The sequence below is a fragment of the Schistocerca gregaria genome, chromosome 5 (assembly GCF_023897955.1).
Source record: "Schistocerca gregaria isolate iqSchGreg1 chromosome 5, iqSchGreg1.2, whole genome shotgun sequence".
Taxonomy (NCBI): domain Eukaryota; kingdom Metazoa; phylum Arthropoda; class Insecta; order Orthoptera; family Acrididae; genus Schistocerca; species Schistocerca gregaria.
Window position 1 is genome coordinate 643,728,598 of NC_064924.1, and position 19,410 is coordinate 643,748,007.

The 19,410-nt window shown below is 36.8% G+C and overlaps 1 protein-coding gene across 1 annotated transcript in view; it reads left to right on the forward strand.

The window, feature by feature from the left end:
• LOC126273018 (cleavage stimulation factor subunit 1) overlaps positions 1-19,410 on the forward strand; it is a 110,661-nt gene that overhangs the window by 13,280 nt on the left and 77,971 nt on the right. The window contains exons 3-4 of the mRNA XM_049976390.1: positions 5,472-5,626; positions 14,990-15,136. Of these exons, the coding sequence (XP_049832347.1) occupies positions 5,472-5,626; positions 14,990-15,136 (302 nt within the window). The remainder of the gene's footprint in view (positions 1-5,471; positions 5,627-14,989; positions 15,137-19,410) is intronic.

Sequence of the window (19,410 nt, forward strand, 5' to 3'; positions counted from 1 at the left end):
CATATTGTACAACTTTATTTGTTCTCTTAAGAATAATAATGAAAAGAATTTTAAGAGCCATTTTGATGGCCAAAATAATAGACACCCAAAAAAATTTTGAAGTTTAGCTTTCTGCATCTCCTGGACTAATGCTATGACAAACGTGAACCTAACAACACATGGTTCTCAAATTTAAAGTTTCATGTGCATAGCACTTTCCAGTACTGAATGAATTGAAGATATTGTAAAAACATCAAAAATGTGGTTTTTTCGTTCTGATTTTGCTAGAAAACTGTTCTATAAAACATTCCAAGCTGTATAATTGGAATGAAAGTTGGGGGCAAAAATTAGGCCCAAAAATAGTGTAAACTTCAGATTTACGTATCTAGTAGACTGAACACATGATGAAAATGAGTTTTAGAGTGCAATAGATTGATAGCACAAAGATACTGAATAAAAATTGTTATGCCCCTACTATTTTCCAACAATCAACAAATTAGTCAAAAATATTTTGATTTTTATGAAAAGACAAAAGCAAGATATATTCCACACTTCTTTTACAAATACCGTCTTCTATTAATGCTTCAAAGCCAGTCTCATTCGAACAGCCAACTTTAAGCCCCCCACCCTCCCCAGAATGGTATGTTGAATTTCCAATATTGGCTAACAACAGAGGCAAAGTAGCAAGAAAAATCACACTAAGAACAGAGTTTTAACATTAGGATGTTGTTTCTCGTTGGTCAAAGGCGTTTGTATCAGTTATGGAAAACAGGTTTTGTACAAGTAGGCCAAATGTGATCTATATTTGTACTACTAAGGATAAAAGAATATAACTTTCTATGTTACATGTTAATAATTTAAATGTATTGTATGTAGATTAATATATGGGTTTTGTAAATAAAATAGAAAGAAACTTCCACATGGGAAAAATATATTAAAAACAAAGATTCCAAGACTTACCAAGCGGGAAAGCGCCGGCAGACAGGCACAATGTCCAAAACACACAAACACACACACAGAATTACTAGCTTTCGCAACCGATGGTTGCTTCTTCAGGAAAGAGGGAAGGGGAGGGAAAGACGAAAGGATGTGGGTTTTAAGGGAGAGGGTAAGGAGTCATTCCAATCCCGGGAGCAGAAAGACTTACCTTAGGGGGAAAAAAAGGACAGGTGTACACACACACACACACATATATATATATATCCGCACATACACAGACATGTCTGTGTATGTGCAGATGGATATGTGTGTGTGTGTGTGTGTGTGTGTGTGTGTGTGTGTGTGTGTGTGTGTGTGTGTGTGTGCACGAGTGTACACCTGTCCTTTTTTTCCCCCTAAGGTAAGTCTTTCCGCTCCCGGGATTGGAATGACTCCTTACCCTCTCCCTTAAAACCCACATCCTTTCGTCTTTCCCTCTCCTTCCCTCTTTCCTGAAGAAGCAACCATCGGTTGCGAAAGCTAGTAATTCTGTGTGTGTGTTTGTGTGGTTTGGACATTGTGCCTGTCTGCCGGCACTTTCCCGCTTGGTAAGTCTTGGAATCTTTGTTTTTAATATATGGGTTTTGTTATACTGCCGCAATTACATTTGCTACAGTACAGATATTACGCCTTCTCAATCACCAAGTCCGCTCATTTGCTGGCAAATTGCTACATATGGAGACAACAGGCATTTGTTGCTTCTATTTCCCACTCTTGTTTTCGATCCAGGCTTTCAATCACAACTGATGAAGTTAAAAATAGATTTATATATTTTTTTACATTTTTTGCCTTTTTTTTTAGTAATTCATTCAGAAGTGTCAATAAATTTTCTCGGATTTAGTTCTCAATGATTAGTAGTGCTTCTTTGTATGATAAGTCTCAAAGCAGGGCACAACACATAATGGAACGTTCCAAGTTTTGTGTTGGTATCTAGTTTGCTGGTGCACTTTGTTTCATGCAAAACACGCATCTGCACGTTAGCATACTTTTCTGTAAATGTTCACTCACAGTAACCGCCGGAAAATGTCTCCCTGTGAATTGCAGAGGAGTATCGCCATTTTAGTGCCTTCCCCTACCAAGCTTTTATCCATTCTGTAGCATATTTTTCTACACTCTCCCTTGCGAGAGAAAGGTGAAACTCTGTGCATGCCGTTTTTTGCCCTGTTACCGACCAGTGGAGAGCACGAACATCTAGAATGCACAAATCCAAAGGGTGGAAAAAATATTTCTTGTACCATTTCTCAGTCTTATCCATTGATCTCACTGAGCTCAGTAACATGTCACAACGGTCAACTGCACCCATACTTGAATTTTAATCTACAATACATTGCCGTTTCTTTATTTTTTTGCCAGTATTTCTTCTCTGTTTTAACCATTTGTGTTGCGTGACTTGTGGTCAACACACACACCTCTCTCTTATCACACCACTTGATAGCAAGTATCCTGACGGTGCACTTAAACTCAGTCTCTACTCGTTTTAATTTCTTCTGCAGTTGTGGCATGTTGCACCTATTCTTATGAGCATTGCCACATGCAGCTGTTCTATAGTTGTGAAGCCAGAGAAACAGGTCCGGGCTGGAGTGCCAACTATCGACAGATAGAATATGACCCTGTTCCAAATACAGTCCCATAAGAGTTGCCACTACGTCGCCACTTTTCCCTTAATTGTGGAACACAGTTTCTTTTGTTGCACCTGTATATACAATAAAATCCAAAAAATAGCCACTGTGACAGTCACACAGTACAAATGTCTTTATTCCAAATCTACTTCGCTTGGTTGGAATAAATTACTTAAAAGATAATCATCTTTTGAACAGCAAGAGACTTTTATCTCTACAAAGCTTGTGACGGGGATGAAATGAATTTACGAAACCTCTTATGAACTTTGTCAACAATCGTCCTAGTTTTAGACTGTCACCTTCAGTACTCGCAGAGCTATCACTGAAGTGTAGCGTTCTTAGAAGTAGACCAAAATGGTCTCAAGACATAATTTCGCTGAAAACTGGTGTGTTCAAAAGTATATCTCTGGACTAGTAATCACTTAATTTTAACTTCTTAACTTGCGCCTTTGGAAGGCAAATAGCAATAAATCAATACATTTCCTCAAATCCAGTGTATTTCCACTTTGGCAGTTGAGAATTCACAGAATCTGTAGTATTTTCTCTGGTGTAAATCTAAATATAATTTGTTTCGTCTGCAATAAATTGCAACATTTCTTCATTCATAAATATCACAAAAAAATGAAAGAACGCTTGGCTCAGTATCTCGTTGACATTTGTGTTCTGAACTCGAGTCATCAAAGTAATGGTTTAATGGCTGGAAATCGGTTTCTTTTCTGTCAAATGTCACTTAAGTGTGCCATTTTCTGAGCTGTTTCACTGTCACTTTCTGATTCCTTGGATTCAGCGAAATGCTGTCTGTAATTCTTTCTCTCCTCTCTGATGTAAAGGGCTGAGGACTACAGCTTTGAGATTCTGTGGTGGACTCATCATTGCTAGCAAACATCAGATAATTCACACTTACTATTGCTACTAGTGAGCATATCCAGGATCTCTCTATCTGTGCAACCACGGTGATATGACATTTCTCCTGTAGCAAACAAGAAAACTGACAAAAACATGGGAAGGGCAGTTGAATTCTGCAAAAAGCGAACACATCAACAAACATATATGCACTCTCGAACTATAGTCAGACTACTGAACAGCTACTGGAAGAGCAGGGTGGAAAGACAACGCTGCATGTTTACGTGACTATCACGTTCTGGCAGCTGTGATTCAGTGCGCCTAAACTCGTCCCAAGTGGTGAAAAGGCCTGTGGTATGGTACATGTCAACACGTCCTTAGCACTGTAGGTGAAACATAAGGGCCGCACTTAACCATGTTGGGCGCACCGGGGAACGGTGAGGCACTAAATGTCAAAATTACCTAAAAGACATATCACTGATGTTCTCTCTGAGATGTCCTGTATTACATACAGTACTCCCTTGTTAAATACTCCTTTGTTAGTACAACCAGTTTCACAACTTAAAAAGTTGCATCATCAGATGTATTTTCAACTCATTTACAACAGAAAATTATTGGACACCGCCATAACTCTCAGTCTAATTGTATTAAAATGTCCTTAAAAGGAACGGTAGTCAAAATATGAGTATTGAAGTGAAGGAGATGGCTGTGGTGAATCTGTGTTGCTTACTGTAATAGTTTGAGGTCTTTGTTGCAACTAGAAATGCAGTCCTGGTGCTATATGGAATGAGACCCCACTACATGATGCACATATGGGGGACAATGCAGGTGGGCAGTTGGTGCTGTGGAGAAACTAACCATATAATGCTCATTTGTGATGTTGAGCTGTTAAAGTTTTTAAAAATGGTGCACTATGATACATATTAGTTGCAGTTTCACTTGAAATGAGTTATGACTGTAAATTATGCTACTCAATTATTTGTTTATAACAGCTTTTCTATTGCTTATTTTCACAATTTATTAATGCTAGGGTTGGAAGAATGAAAGCATGTTATCCACACCCATATACATTTAATCATAAGAGCAAAATTTGAACACCCAATCAGAATAACTGATATGCAAAGATGATAACACACATTCATATATATGATGGTTTCAGTTGCTTTATCACCATGATGACAAAGTAATTTAGTGTGGAGCTTGTTACCTAACCACTGAATGAGTTAATACACACTGCCAGAAACCCATAAATGCACCGTCTTGAATAGTCTAGAATTGTTTACTGTTGTCGCAGTTGTTAGCGCCATTGAAATAGTTGAAAACAATAGACATTTTGTGACACTGGGAAACTGGTGCCTAACTTATGGACCTAAAAACCAGTGGCATTTCTTGCAGTTGGATCAAACTCATTTAGATGACCTCACACTTTTTGTTATTTAGAGTCAGCTGCCACTTTTTACACCATAAAGATATCTTGTCTAAATCGTTTTGCAATCCTCTGATGACTTTACAAGATGGTAAATGACAGCATCATTTGCAAACAGAGAGGACTGCTCACATTGTCTCCTAAATAATTTATATAAATTAGGAACAGCAGGGGACTTATAACTCTTTCTTGAGGAACACCAGCTATTACATCTGTTTCACTTGATGAATTTCTGTAAATGTGACAGTCTAACAACTGAGATGGTACTCCATAAGCATGCAGTTTGAGTACAAGTAGGGGAGAAACAGTGTCAGAAGCCTTCTGAAAATCAAAAGTGTGGAATCAGTTATGCATCCATTGTCAATAACACTCATTACTTTCTGAGAATGAAAACCTAATTGTGTTTCACAAGAACAATATTTTCTCAATTCATATTGGCTGTTTATCAATAAATTGTTTTCTTTGAGGTAATTAATAATGTTCCAAAATCTTACTGCAAGATTAATGGAATCATCTTATACATCAAACATCACTCTTTATGGGAGAATAGAACCACAAAATGGCCTTTATATGTCACAGAAGATGGTTTAATGTATATAAAAAATGGTGTCATCATTCGTTTCCAGACTTGGAGTTTGAAACAGATGTTCAGTCCTCAGCACCGGAGCCTGCACTGTATGAAACAGCTTATGTCACTTCACACAAAGGCAACTGTCGAGCGGGTGCTTTCAGTGCTGATGGTCAGTTGATTGCCACAGGCAGCGTCGATGCTTCTATTAAGGTAATTTCATAATTGGTATGTTGGATGTATTCATAAAGTACTTATGTTTCACAAAAAATGGTTGGTGGCTGTGCCATCATTAGTGGGACTAATGGTGTACTTTCAGGTGTTCATCCAAGTTGTGGATACGTCCTTGGTGAAGTTTGCCACTGTTAGCAATTCATGACTTGTTGTTAAAGGTGGATTGTTAGTTGTTAAGGAACTTGTAGACACACATTGAATGTATAGTGTAGCAGGAGGTAGTGCTCAGAAATCCAAACAAATGCGCACAGAAAAGTTTTGCAAAGTCTTGCTGTATTAGCAAAAACTTTTAAAAGATGTTACAGTTCCACTGTGGCTGTGTTATTATACTGTATATGATACTTGATAATAACTGTGTGGCTGAAATGTAGTTACAGTGAGAAACAAAATATTTTATGCAAGTAAGACTGCTTCAGTGGAACCCTGACTTCTTTTATTGATGTTGGAGAGTTGTGAACACAACTGTAAAGGAAACAATAGAAGAAATTTATTGATTTGAATAGAAACCTATGAAAGAAATAGGTTCAAATCGCAGAGAGCTCTCTACAGAAGAGTTATGTATTACAGGGCATGATGTTAGATTGGTGGGAGAAGATTCTTCAGTAAGCACCTGCGAACTTGGCAGACATCAACTTAAACAGTGGTCATGATCTACCTCTACATTTATACTCCACAAGCCGCCATACAGTGACTGGCAGAGGGTGCCTTGTACCACTACTAGTGATCGTGTCTCACTCGCAAATTGAATGATGGAAAACAACTCTCTATATGTCTTTGTATGAGCCCCAATTTCTCTTATCTTAACTTTGTGGTCCGTATGTGAAATATACTTAAGCAGCAGTAGAACCAGCCTGCATTCAGCATCATGCCAGTTCCCTACATTTTCTCAAATTGTTCCTAAAAAAGAACATTGTCTTCTGTCCAGGGATTCCCATTCGACTTCCTGAAGCTGTGGGAAATAACACTTTTTCCCCTATGTTAACAGGATATTCCCGAATTATACAATTCCACATATAATGTGAACCGCTGGAAGTTTTTTTAACTGCTGAAAGGCAAATAAAAATGTAGCTGTGGAGTGCAGTTAGCTGAGAGCATATTTCAAGTTTGTGTTTATTAAATACTCAGAGAAAGATAATAAAAGAGATAAGTTTGAAACATTTAACCAGATGTGTTCTCTGAAAATAAGAGAAACCTTCAGTTTGCTTTTTATTGAAGTACTAAATCACTTTGTGTAATTAAAATGTCCCATCCCATTGTTCTTCAGAACTTGATTTCATCTTTAATTTAATAATTTTGCTGTAGCTTCTATCTCATCCTGTTTTAACTGATTCCAAAAATAGTTCTGATGTTTCACTTAACATTTAATACCAAATTTCAGTGACAATTTTTATTATTATTTCAGATTTTATCATTATTTATGAGCATGAGTTATTCTTATAATGTGTACACTAAGTTGCTTATGTTACTATTCAGTTGTCATCCTTGGTTCATCATCATGAGCACTCAGTTTAGGAATCTCTACAATCTATAAAATTTTGACTGTAAAGGTTCAAATGAGTGAGGTGGTGCATTGGTAAGACATTGGATTCGCATCTGGGAGGACACCACTTCAAATCCCCACTTGGACTTCTAGATTTAAGTTTCCTGTGATTTCTGTAAATTGCGTAAGGCAAATATCAATATGGTTCCTTTGAAAAAGACATGACTGATTCCCTTCCCCATCTTTCTCCAACCTGAGCTTAGACACTGTCTCTCATGGCCTCTTTGTTGATCGGATATTAGATCCTAATCTTCTTTTGTTTCTATGAGTTTAGGACACATGGTACTTCATATTATTCTAACTGTGAGATACAATTGTTTGGATCCTGCAAATTCTTATCCTGTAGTTTTTCAGTGAATGTTCAAAATTTTGTGAAAATCAGTTTTGACTCTGAAGTGCTGGAAGCTTAGTGGCTGTTGTGTGTCTGAATTCTGGAATTGTAATACTTCACGAGCTTCTCTTTCATATTTATTTGAAATCTTCAAATTTAAAGATTACCAGTCTTTATCAGTTTGCAGATATTTTAACAGAATCTTCCATTGGTTCGTGGTAGAACAACATTGTAATAAATGAAAAGCACCAGCTTGCCTTTTTTCTACTGTAGTACTGATACAAAAAGGAAAGTCAACACAACACATTTCATTTAACAAACAGTGTTTGCAATGCAAAATTATGCCAAAATATGTCTCCATAAAGTCAAGAGGAACAACTGCCTCTGCAAATGAAGCCATTGACATTACAAGATACACATGGATAAAGAGGGAAATGAAGAAATGGTATCATGTTCATTACAACGTGTGTACACATCTAAATGTGGTGCATATGGCAATCACATCGAAGTTACACTCCTGTGAGTTTGACATTTTGGATCGTGAAGTTTGTCAAAGTGTAAGTGATCTTATTCATGATTTATTTTTGCAACAGAACAGGAAATTATCTATGATTAGGAAAGTGAGTACACCTCTAACCTCAAATTGTAAACAAAAGTTTTCCCAACGCGTAATTAACCTATCGAACTTGGTTCTGTCTCCAAATGAACAAAAAGTGCTTGAGAAAGGTTTTAAATATGCTCCTCCCCACACTCCATCAGAAAAACAACTGGATGTTTTGAAAATAGGTATTGAATATGTTCTAACATAAGACACACTGAAAAATATTTAGTTGCCAATGCCCTAAAGAATGAAACCAGATTCATGTGTAGCATCCCATAGTCTATTGACTTTCACACCCTAAAGTCCTTAAAATGGAAATTACTACACCAAGATATCACTGTCACAAAATCTGATAAAGGCAACAGTTTTGTACATTTGAACAAAAATGTGGATAAAGTTAATGATTTCCTGAATACCAAAGGCTTCCAAGTCCTTCCTAAAGATCCTACTAAATTATTCAAAGAGGACGTTAAATATTCAATCAATTCATGCAAAAGCATATTCTCTGACTTTGAAGCAAAACTGTTAAGTAATATGAAACCAGTGCCTCCTAGAATGTATGGGCTTCCTAAACTGCATAAACAAGATGTTCCTATTTGTCCAGTTGTATCATCATTCAATGCTCCATCTTACAAACCAGCTAGTAAACTGGATGTCCTAATTAAGAGCAAGACTAAATTCAAACCAAAGCATGGTGTTTCAAACTCCATGGACCTAGTAAATAAGTTAAAAGGTGCATCTGTCTCACACAGTGATAAATTAGTATCCTTTGATGTCTGCAGTTTGTTTTCCAACATACCAGTGGAATGCATTGATATTCTGACAGAGCTGATGTTCAAGTCTTATTTCAATCCTGTGGAATTGAATGCCTTGAGACTGGATACTCAGACATGCTTGGCACAGAACTATTTCCATTTCCAAGGGACTCTTTATAAACAATTAGATGGATTAGCTATGAGTTCCTCTCTTAGTCCACTGTTGGCTCAAATATTTATGGACCATTTGGAACAAAATATTGTAAAAACAGAACCTATGAGTGCACATATCAAATACTGGTTTAGGTATGTAGACGATGTGCTGTGTATGTGGGCTGGTTCTACAAGACAACTCAACACATTTTTGAAAAACCTAAACAATCAACATAAAAATATTCATTCACAATGGAGATTGGCAGCAAATCCATAAACTTCTTAGATCTCACCATTGACTTCAGTACACATCCACATTATTTCAAAATTTATAGAAAAACTACAACTACAGGTACAGTAATACCTTCTTGCCCTGGAAATTAACAAACATCTAGCTCACGGGCCAGATCTAATCGTAAATGACTAGACACAGCTCAATACTTCCCCTTTTCCAAACTTCATATAATCATCTCTGAAGTTCATTATTCCCACACTGCCTGTTCCTACATATTCCCATTTTTCTGTTTTCATTAAGTTCTTTTGTTTTATTGTCTATTGTCTATTTATTCCATATAGACTGTAGTTTCAATCGTGAAGCCTTTCTTTTAACTGGTACTTGTATTATTGTCCATGTTTAACACCTTTTGTAATTTTCTCATCAAATATTGTTTATATTTTACTTGGTTCATTTATTTAATCCAAACCGTTACATAGCCACAATTTTGAATATAATCTTAATGTTAAAAGCAGTACCACCACATTCTCAGTGATTGCATTATGTTCCCTCAGACTCCTCCATTTGCCAGGATTTATTTATTTCTGTTTGTCTTATTGATATTGCTCAAGTTCGTTATGAATTCTGTAGTTACATTGATAATTGTTTCTTCTTTTAATTGGTTTGTGTATCACTCTCCATGTTTTATGCCTCCTAAGGTAGCCTTGTCAAGTACTAATTTTATTTTATTTAATTTTATTAGTTTTGTTTATTAATAGAAACTGTTATGTAGGCATGCTGACCCTATTTTGTGTTAAAGTTTTCCTGTCTACTCCATTTTATTTATTTACAGTTCAATTTTTTACTTCTTCATTGCATTACCACCACACTGTCAAAGATGTTTCTGTATGTTTCTGCTTCAGTCCAGATGTGTTACTTCTCTTTCAATGTTGTTTGCAAACATTGTAACTTCTTTGGTGACAATACTCACTAAATGTCTGAAGATGGCCTTGTACGCCACAAACCAGTTAACACAATAAAAATTAACGCTGTAGAACAAAAGCAAACTGGTGCTTTTCATTTATTGCAGATATTTTGCTCTGGACTTTAGTTAATATTTTTCACATCTACACATATATACATACACTGCCAACTATTGCACAGTTCATGCCGGATGTTACTTTGTAACATGGATAGTCATTCATTTCCTCTTCCACTTGCAGATGGAGTGAGGGAAAAGTAATTGCCTGTATGCCTTGATAATAGCCTTAATCTCTCTTATTTTCTCCTTACTTTTTGAAGTCCATCTGGAGAAATAATTTTATGTTTTCCATCACAATGTTGGCTGCAGTTCTTTCTATTAGTGCCTTGTTTGAATTTATAACAACTCTTGTACAGGCAAAGGGAGCGAGTGGTATTTTCTTGGAGAAGGATTATCAACAAGCAATGCAAAACATTTCATGTTATTGAAGTATGTTCCTGAGTGTGGAACTAATGAAGGACTTCTGCATTTGATATACTCACAGACTCCATATTGCGGTTCTTTCTATACCTTAATACGTATTGCTTAATATTCTGTTAGTACTAATCTGTTTGTAAAGATGTTTCACTAAACTCTGTACACTCCTGAAAGAATCTTTAGTATTGCTGAATTTGAATTATTGCAGTTTTACCTTGAAATGCCTTTTTGTATATGTGCTGCTTTTAGTGAACATGTCTGAACAAATGAGTGTTTTGTTACAAGCTTGTTACATACCACTTGTAATCTTCTGAGCTCATAATGTGTCAGTGTCACTGCTCAATCCGCAATTTCATTGTCGCAGTTCACAATAAGATTTTTCATGCATAATGAAACATGAGTGGATGACTGCCTGAACCTAGCAGACTGAAATCGCAGCAATATTATTGCACATTAATTGTGTTACGACTGGTTTCATGTGTTGAACATCTTCAGGTTGCCAATTTTAGTCTTTTCCGTTGAATGACAAAGGTTGCTCGTTTTTGCCTGGTTTTCATTAATCTTTAACATCAGTTTCAGCTGCAGTTTTCAACATGATCAAGATTCTTTCCTGTCTGTTTGACAAAGCAAAAACAAGCACCCCTGGCAGTTCAATGGCCAAGACTACAAGGTGCATTCCATAAGTAATGCGACCAAATTCATAAAAAAAATCATTTATTGAATATATTCGTACGAATAATCAAAAATTTTCAAAATAGCATCCTTCTGCGTCGATAGACTTCTGGAGGCGGTGCTTCCATGCCTGGAAGGCATCCTGGAATGCCTTTTCTTGAATGTTCTTTAGAGTTGATGTAACATGTGCCTGGATGCTTTCAATCATGTCCCAATGTTTTCCTTTCATGACACCTTTTAACTGAGGAAACAAAAAAAAAGTCTGTGGGAACAAGGTCAGGACTGTAGGGAAGCTGGGGAACCAATGGGATCTTGGTCTTGGTCAGGAAGTCATTGACAGTGAAGGCGCTTTGACTTGGCGCGTTGTCGTGGTGAACTTTCCATGTGTCCCTGATGTCTCTTTGGCAGCGCGAGACCCTCCTTTTCAGTCTTTTGAGCACTTCCAAGTAGAAAGATGAGTTCACTGTAGTCACGGTAGGTACGAATTCGTGGTGGACAATGCCTCTGACGTCAAAGAAGACAATGGGCATTGTTTTGATCCTGGACTTACTCATGCATGCCTTCTTGGGATACAGCGACAATGGGGTGTGCCACTCTGAACTCTGCCTTTTTGTCTCAGCGTCGTACTCAGAAATCCTCGACTCATCACCAGTAATATCTGAGTTTAAAAAAATGAGGGTAATTTTCATACATTTCCAAATTTGTTGTCACTGAAGCACTCGCAAGTGCTTGTGTTCGTCGGTCAACACTTTTGGGACGAGTTTGGCACACACCTTTCTCATGTTCAAATCTTCGGTCACAAAGCAGAAAACCGTTGTTTTTGACATGTTTAGAGTTTGTGCTATCAATTGAAGGCTCAGCCGTCTGTCAGAGTTGAAACAATTGCGCACACGTGTCACATTTTCATCGACTGATGCGATTGATGGCCATCCACTGCAAGGTTTGTCGGTGGTCTCCTCTCAGCCCTCCATGAATGGAAAACTTGTGATATGGACAAGCAATCAGTCCCAAAGCCATTCTGAAGTAATGGGAACGTTTTGGTGGCGGTGTTAAATAAACTCAAAACGGGGTTGACGGAAACGCACATTCTGACTCTCCAGCAGCTTGCAGCCAAATGAGACAAATAGCATTTTGAATCTAACACCCCTCCCCCCCCCCCCCCTCCACTTAGCCCAGCCAGTTACAACATACTGTGGTGTATCATTGCGTCAGAAAAAAAATTGGTCGCATTACTTATAGAACACACTCCGTAAAACTGGCAACTTGAAGATGTTCAAGGAACGAAACCAATTGTAACACAATAAATGTGTAATAATGCAACTGAGGTCATTTTCATTCTAGGTACACACAATAGACTCATTGCCACATCAAAATTAATGAAGTTCATTATCACGCCCACACTTGAAACGAGCCTAGAGAGCTGTAAACACGGACTTAATTCATGGATGTGTAGCCATAAGGGTTGTTAGCCTAATCAGAAGTTGCAACCCAGTACATTTCGGTACTTCCTTTACCTCTGCCTGAAGTAATTGTCCCTATGTATTTCTCAACAACTTTCTGGATTAAACACCAAAAATTCTTTTTCCTACAATAATGAAGGAATCTTTAGTTTTAACTTGAAATGTATGTAATGTTTTACCGAACAATGTGAGATTTTCTGATATTTTGCACAGCGTATCATTCCAAAAACGACATGGTTTGAAGAAATCTTTAATGCTCTGTATCAGTTAAACTGCATATTTTTGTAGACACAAGTATAAATACGAAGATTACCAAATATGGCACTTAAGATTCACAAACACGTAAACATCATGTCCGCTTGGTTTGCTTTTTTCAGCCATTGGCAGCAGAGGAGGTGTGATGTCATCCACATATGTTTATGGTGATGAAGCACATTTATTTAAACATTTATTCAGTATTAATTTTACTATTTTGTGAATAAAGTATGTGGTGACAACATGAAATGTTGCTTAGGACAGGACCTAGGTTGGTTTGGAAGATATCAGATGCCATGTTGATCTGTATGTTTGCAAAACTAAACTGCTGTATGAGATGTTTTTCATATTTATACATACATACTACAAAAATCCGTTAATTGATGCACCGCATTAAAGATCTCTCAAAAATACGCCATTTTTTCGTACAGTAAGGTGTGCGAAAGTGCTGGGAAATATCACATTGACGACTAAAACTATTACTCGAATGTATAGCCACAGTTCTTTATGCAGGAAATCAACTGCTAGTTTAAGATTATATACAATTCTCAGTGTTCAGAGAAAAATTTTGTGACAATTCGTAAAAGCTCCCAATTTTGCAGTTTCTGCAATAATCCCATCTTTTTCAGGAGAATTATTGCTCTTTGAGATGTTTACGATGCCCCTAATCTATTCTGCAGTTAGTGCTTCTGAGTTTGGAATTGGTTTTTTCTGGTTCTGAGCTGACGCTTCTCGGTTGTAGTTCTTCTAAGTATTTGGTTAAGCTCTGACTGTTTTTTTCGTATCATCATATATCACCTTTCCTTCTGTCTTCTTGAAGCTAAAGTTTGGGGAATTGTGTCTTCTTTAGTTAGCCTTAACTATTCTATAAACATCTCTCAAATTGTTCTTTCAGAAGTCCTCTTATGCTGAGTTCTTTCTCATATTTTCTCTTCAGATTCCTGATAGTTTCAGCTGTGTTTCCTTTTGGTACTCGTTAAGTTCTTTAGATTTTCTGGTGTTCCATGAGAACACCATTCAGCCCATGCTTTTTGATGCTCTTTGATTGTCTTACCTCTTTCTGCAGATCACCAGAAGTGTTCCCTAATTTTCTCGATGTGAATCATTTCTTTTGCACTGTCAGTCATTGCTTCTTTTAAGTTTTCCCATCCATGATACTTATTCTGATTCCAGGTCATTGTAAAATTTTTGGCACTTACAAGTTTCTCTGTCTTTAATTTGTTATAGGGTAATATTGCTAATTTGTTAGGCTCTTGACAGGATTTTGACTTCAGTTTTGGAAGTAAGTGATCTGAATCTAAATTTGATCCTCAGATTACTTTGAAATTTTGAATCTCCTTGGTGACGGGTCACAAGATTGCTGCATGATCACTTTGAAACTCTCCTAGTAGAACATCGGGTGATACCTATGTTTTTTGTTTTCTTTGAAGCTGTTTAAATACTGTCAGATTCATTATTGGATCAAATTTCTTACAAATTTTCACCAGTCATTCATGTTTCCAGTTAGTGTTGTTGTGAGATGTAGAGCCACAATGATCTGTATGAATTTTCTTACTTTCCCAAGTTGAGCAGAACTATGATAATATTCTTGGTAGTAATCTTTGTTAGTGTCTTCTTCAAGTCTTCCTGAAATTCTTCTAATTTATCTGAGCCTGTTTTGTTAGTCTCATTTGTTGGTGCTCCATTTTAGGGGAAAAAAGCAAAATTATTTTTGTATTAGCAATGTTCAATTACATATTGATTTGTGGAGAATAAATAGAATGGAACTTAGTAATGAGAGAAGAAGAATTCCGCAATAGAGAAAATAATGGGGATTGCAGATTTACTTATGTGTCTTCATCATTTGTTGACTACGAGTTTTGATACGTTATAATTTCAAATTTTTGTCTTGCACACCTACAGATTTTGGACGTGGATCGTATGCTGGCAAAATCAGCGCCAGATGTTGCTGGTGGTGACACAGGTCCAGGAGGTGATCGTGGGGGTGGAGGCTCAGCAAGTGATTCACAGGGTCATCCTGTTATTCGCACACTCTATGATCACCTTGAGGTAAGAGCCTGCTACGCATTCCACATCAGGTTCATTAAATGTGTACTGGGGAACATTACGTAGTTTCTCTTTGTTATTCAACACATATCTGGAATAGTTCAAAATAATAATGCTCTGTTCTGTTAACCCCTTAACACGTGAATAAATTTCTACCTGGATGGAAGAAATTTAAAAAAGAAATAAATAAATAAAAAATATTTAAAAAAATGTTGCTCTGGAAGTACTCAGGAAATGGCAGCATAGATCAGAAGGGTTGGTAGCTTCTTGCTATAGAAAGAATAGAATATAACTTTCTATGTTACACGTTAATAATTTAAATGTATTGTATGTGGATTAATATAGGGGTTTTGTAAATAAAATAGAAAGAAACTTCCACATGGGAAAAATATATTAAAAACAAAGATTCCAAGACTTACCAAGCGGGAAAGCGCCGGCAGACAGGCACAATGTCCAAAACACACAAACACACACACAGAATTACTAGCTTTCGCAACCGATGGTTGCTTCTTCAGGAAGGAGAGGGAAAGACGAAAGGATGTGGGTTTTAAGGGAGAGGGTAAGGAGTCATTCCAATCCCGGGAGCGGAAAGACTTACCTTAGGGGGGAAAAAAGGACAGGTGCACACACACACACACACACACACACACACACACACACACACACACACACATCCATCCGCACATACACAGACATGTCTATAAAATAAGGGAAAGGCAACTACTTACCTATAGAGGACTGGTGTGTGGTGTACAGAAACACATAACAGAAAACAGTTAACAGTAGCTTTCAAGCTCTTGCTTTTGTGTGTCTGTGTGCTTGTGTGAGTGATTGCATACATTCTTACTAGAAAAAGAGTAATAGCTCAAAAGCTAATGTCAGTTTTTTTCTATTGTGTGTTTCTCTGCACCACACACAGTCTTGTATTGGTGAGTGATTGCCTTTCCTTTATTTTAGGTATATTTTCATCAAGGAACTTTAATTATTGTTAGAAATAATAGATCATTAACATAAAATTGTTTTTCCTTTTGTACATTTGAAGTGTATGTTCATCTTCATTCTCTGGTATTAAAGCATATTTTACATAATTATTACAAGTTGCCACAAGAGTTTTATTTACACATTGTGAAGGCTGTTGTACATTATTATAAAACTTCTATAAAAAATTGTTGGCATAGGTTGTTTGCTTTACATTGTTAACAAAGCTTGCCAAAAAATTGTTTGTTGATTTATCAGCTGGGAAATGGACGTAGCCCATTAATCGAAATGATCAAATGACAGAAAACTCTCAAGATTTGACAGCTTTTTATTTTCACTGATTAAGGTTGCCAATCGTCTGTCAATAATTTTAATTCAGGCACAATATGCCATTACGGTATGTTTGTGTAGAATGTTTGAACTCATCTCTGTATATTTTTCGCACATCCTTTAATTTTTATGTATTTAGATATGCCAGTGTCTTCATTCTCCCCCACTGAATGTTGCAGTATTTTATTTCTTGCTTCCATCATTGAGCCCAATGTAGATCGCATGCACCCAGTTGGTATGTTGTGACTGTTTTCTGTGTGAAATAGTCCTACAGGGTGGATTATGAAATTCTGTTGTTTCCTGTGGTCTAAACTTTGTAAGTTTATAATACTAATACATTCATATAAGTTTATAATTTTAAATCTCCCCATGAACCATCGACATTGCGGAGGTGGACAACTGAAAACAAGGGAAAGTTGCAGTCATTATTTTTCCCAAGTACATCAGCTCTGTTGTATAGCTTAATGATGATGGCATTGTGTTGGATAATATATCCCAGAAATAAAGTAGATAAAGCAGTCTTCCATTTGGATCTCCATACAGGAACTATCCAGGAGTAATAAGGAAAAATAAAACTGGCATTCTGCAGACTGGAGTGTGGAACATTAGATCCTTTAATTAGGTTAGGTGGGCTAGATAATTTAGAGAAGAAAAGGGATAGTTTCAGTTTAGATACAGTGGGAATTAGTGAAGTCCTCTGGCAGGAAGAACATGACTTTTGGTTAGGTGAGTCCAGGATTTATCAAAATAAAATTAAATAGGGGTAACACAGGAGTAAGCCTAATAGTGAATAAGGAAGTAGGAAAGTGTGTAAACTGCTGTGAACAGCTTAGTGAATGGATTAACAGGCCGACAAAATTAAAAAAATTTTTTTTTTTATTATGAAAGCTGATCTTTATAGATTTTTATGAGCTGAATCCAAATCTAGCCTTAGTTTTTTTTTGTGTCACCCGCAGTTTTCGAGCAATGTGCTTTTTATTATATACTATAAAAATTCTATGCTATTCGGTAAATGGGGAAATTAATGTAATGCTTTGTTACCACATAAGCTTGGTTTGTGTTTACAGTGAGCTACTTAAAACAAAGAAATGTGTTAATGGAGGTTTCACTTGTCAACTGCAATTGGTTTGTATTTCCTTTCTCTCTCTCTCTCTCTCTCTCTCTCTCTCTCTCTCTCTCTCTCTCTCTCTCTCTTTTTTCTTTTTTTTTTTCTGTGAGGCTTCTTGTGTAGCTTTCTCTATGATGAGTCACTTGCTGAACTTCTTAGTGAAGTGACCAACAGTAGCCCCCATCATTTTGGTGTTCCAGCGGCCTTGGTAGCATTTTTCCATCACTTTAATGTCGTGGTAAAAATGATCTCCTTGTTCCTCACTAACATCTCCCCTGTTGTCTGGGAAGTAATCAAGATGACTGTTCAAAAAGTGAACTTTTAGGCTCATTAAACATCCTAAAGTTTTAAACTCATTTAACATTGTAGCTACAATAGAAACATATTCTGGGTCTTTTTCATGTTCTAAGAACTTTGTAATGACTTGCTCAATGATACCCATGCTTATTTCTCATTTAAGGTCATTGTGGATTCAAAGTTAACATCAAACATCAATTTTCTAATGTCAGGCCTGACAAAGACACCTTCTTTTAGTTTAGCTTCTGAAAGGTGTGGAAAATTTTGGCAGAGATACTTAAAACATGGTCCATCGTTAGGCAAAGCTTTTACAAACTGTTTTATTAGGCCTGACTTTATAGCTAGAGGTTGTAGGAGTACGGATTTAGGATCTACAAGGTTTTTGCTTAGAATGTTCTTCTCACCAGGTTTTAAAGACTCCCTCACAGGCCCGTTCTTTCTGCACCAGTGTTGATCCCTAGCTATATTGTCCCATTCACACAAGAAACATGGCATTTGGTAAAGCCACCTTGCTGTCCAAGGAGCTTGCATGTTACTTTTAGATCGCCACATATCATCCAACCATGAGCAGAATAGCCTATTTTATTTAGCACTATTTCTAGGTTTTCATAGCTTTCTTTCATATGTACAGAATCGCCAACAGGTACAGATGCATACTTGCTACCATTGTGTAATAAAACACCCTATAAGCTAGTTTTGGATAAATCAATAAACAGCCTCCAGTCTTCCTTTTTGTATTCAATACCAAACTCATTCATCAGACTGGGAATGTCTGAGCAGTACACTAAATCACCTTCTTGTTGAAAAAACTTGGAAAATTGCTTCTCTCTCTTTCTGTACATGTATATGCTGGTTCCAACTGTTGATAAGTTCTTTTCTTTTAATCTAGAGCCAAGCAATTCATCTTTTTCTTTCGTTAAACGCAGATCCCTAACCAAATTGTTAAGCTCACTCTGAGTAAACAGTTTGGGCTCTAGACTTTCTGTATTACAATGGAATTCATCATCATCTGGTTCATGTCAATCAGATTGTACATTGGAAAATACTTCTGTTTGAATAGAATTTAAATCATCTGTTGGTTTAGGAACAGGCAAATCTACACCATGCCCTACTGGTCAGATGGTGGATGGAAGGTTAGGGTAGCTTATTACCTTTTTGTTTATCGAATTATGACCAGTAATATCAACACTGCAAAAGTAGCAATCATCAGAATGATTTCTTGGCTTCCTCCATGTCATAGGAACGGCAAATATAAGGGCTTTTTCCTCCTTTTTGGACCATTTTCTCAGATCTTCAACACACACATAACATACATTATGTGGCGCCCAAAATTTATCTTGATCACCCAGTTCAGATTCAAAGTATGATAGATAAACCTTTTTCACAAAGCCTGTAATGTTTCTTTGGTGTTTTTTAATCACAAATTCACCACAAATGTAACAAAAACTGTTAGCAGAGATTTTACAACCACGATTAGACACTGTATTGAGCACATGTACAGGAAATGGGAAAGTGGGGTTATGTTGACAGTAAACAAAAAACCAACTGTTAACACAAAAATAGA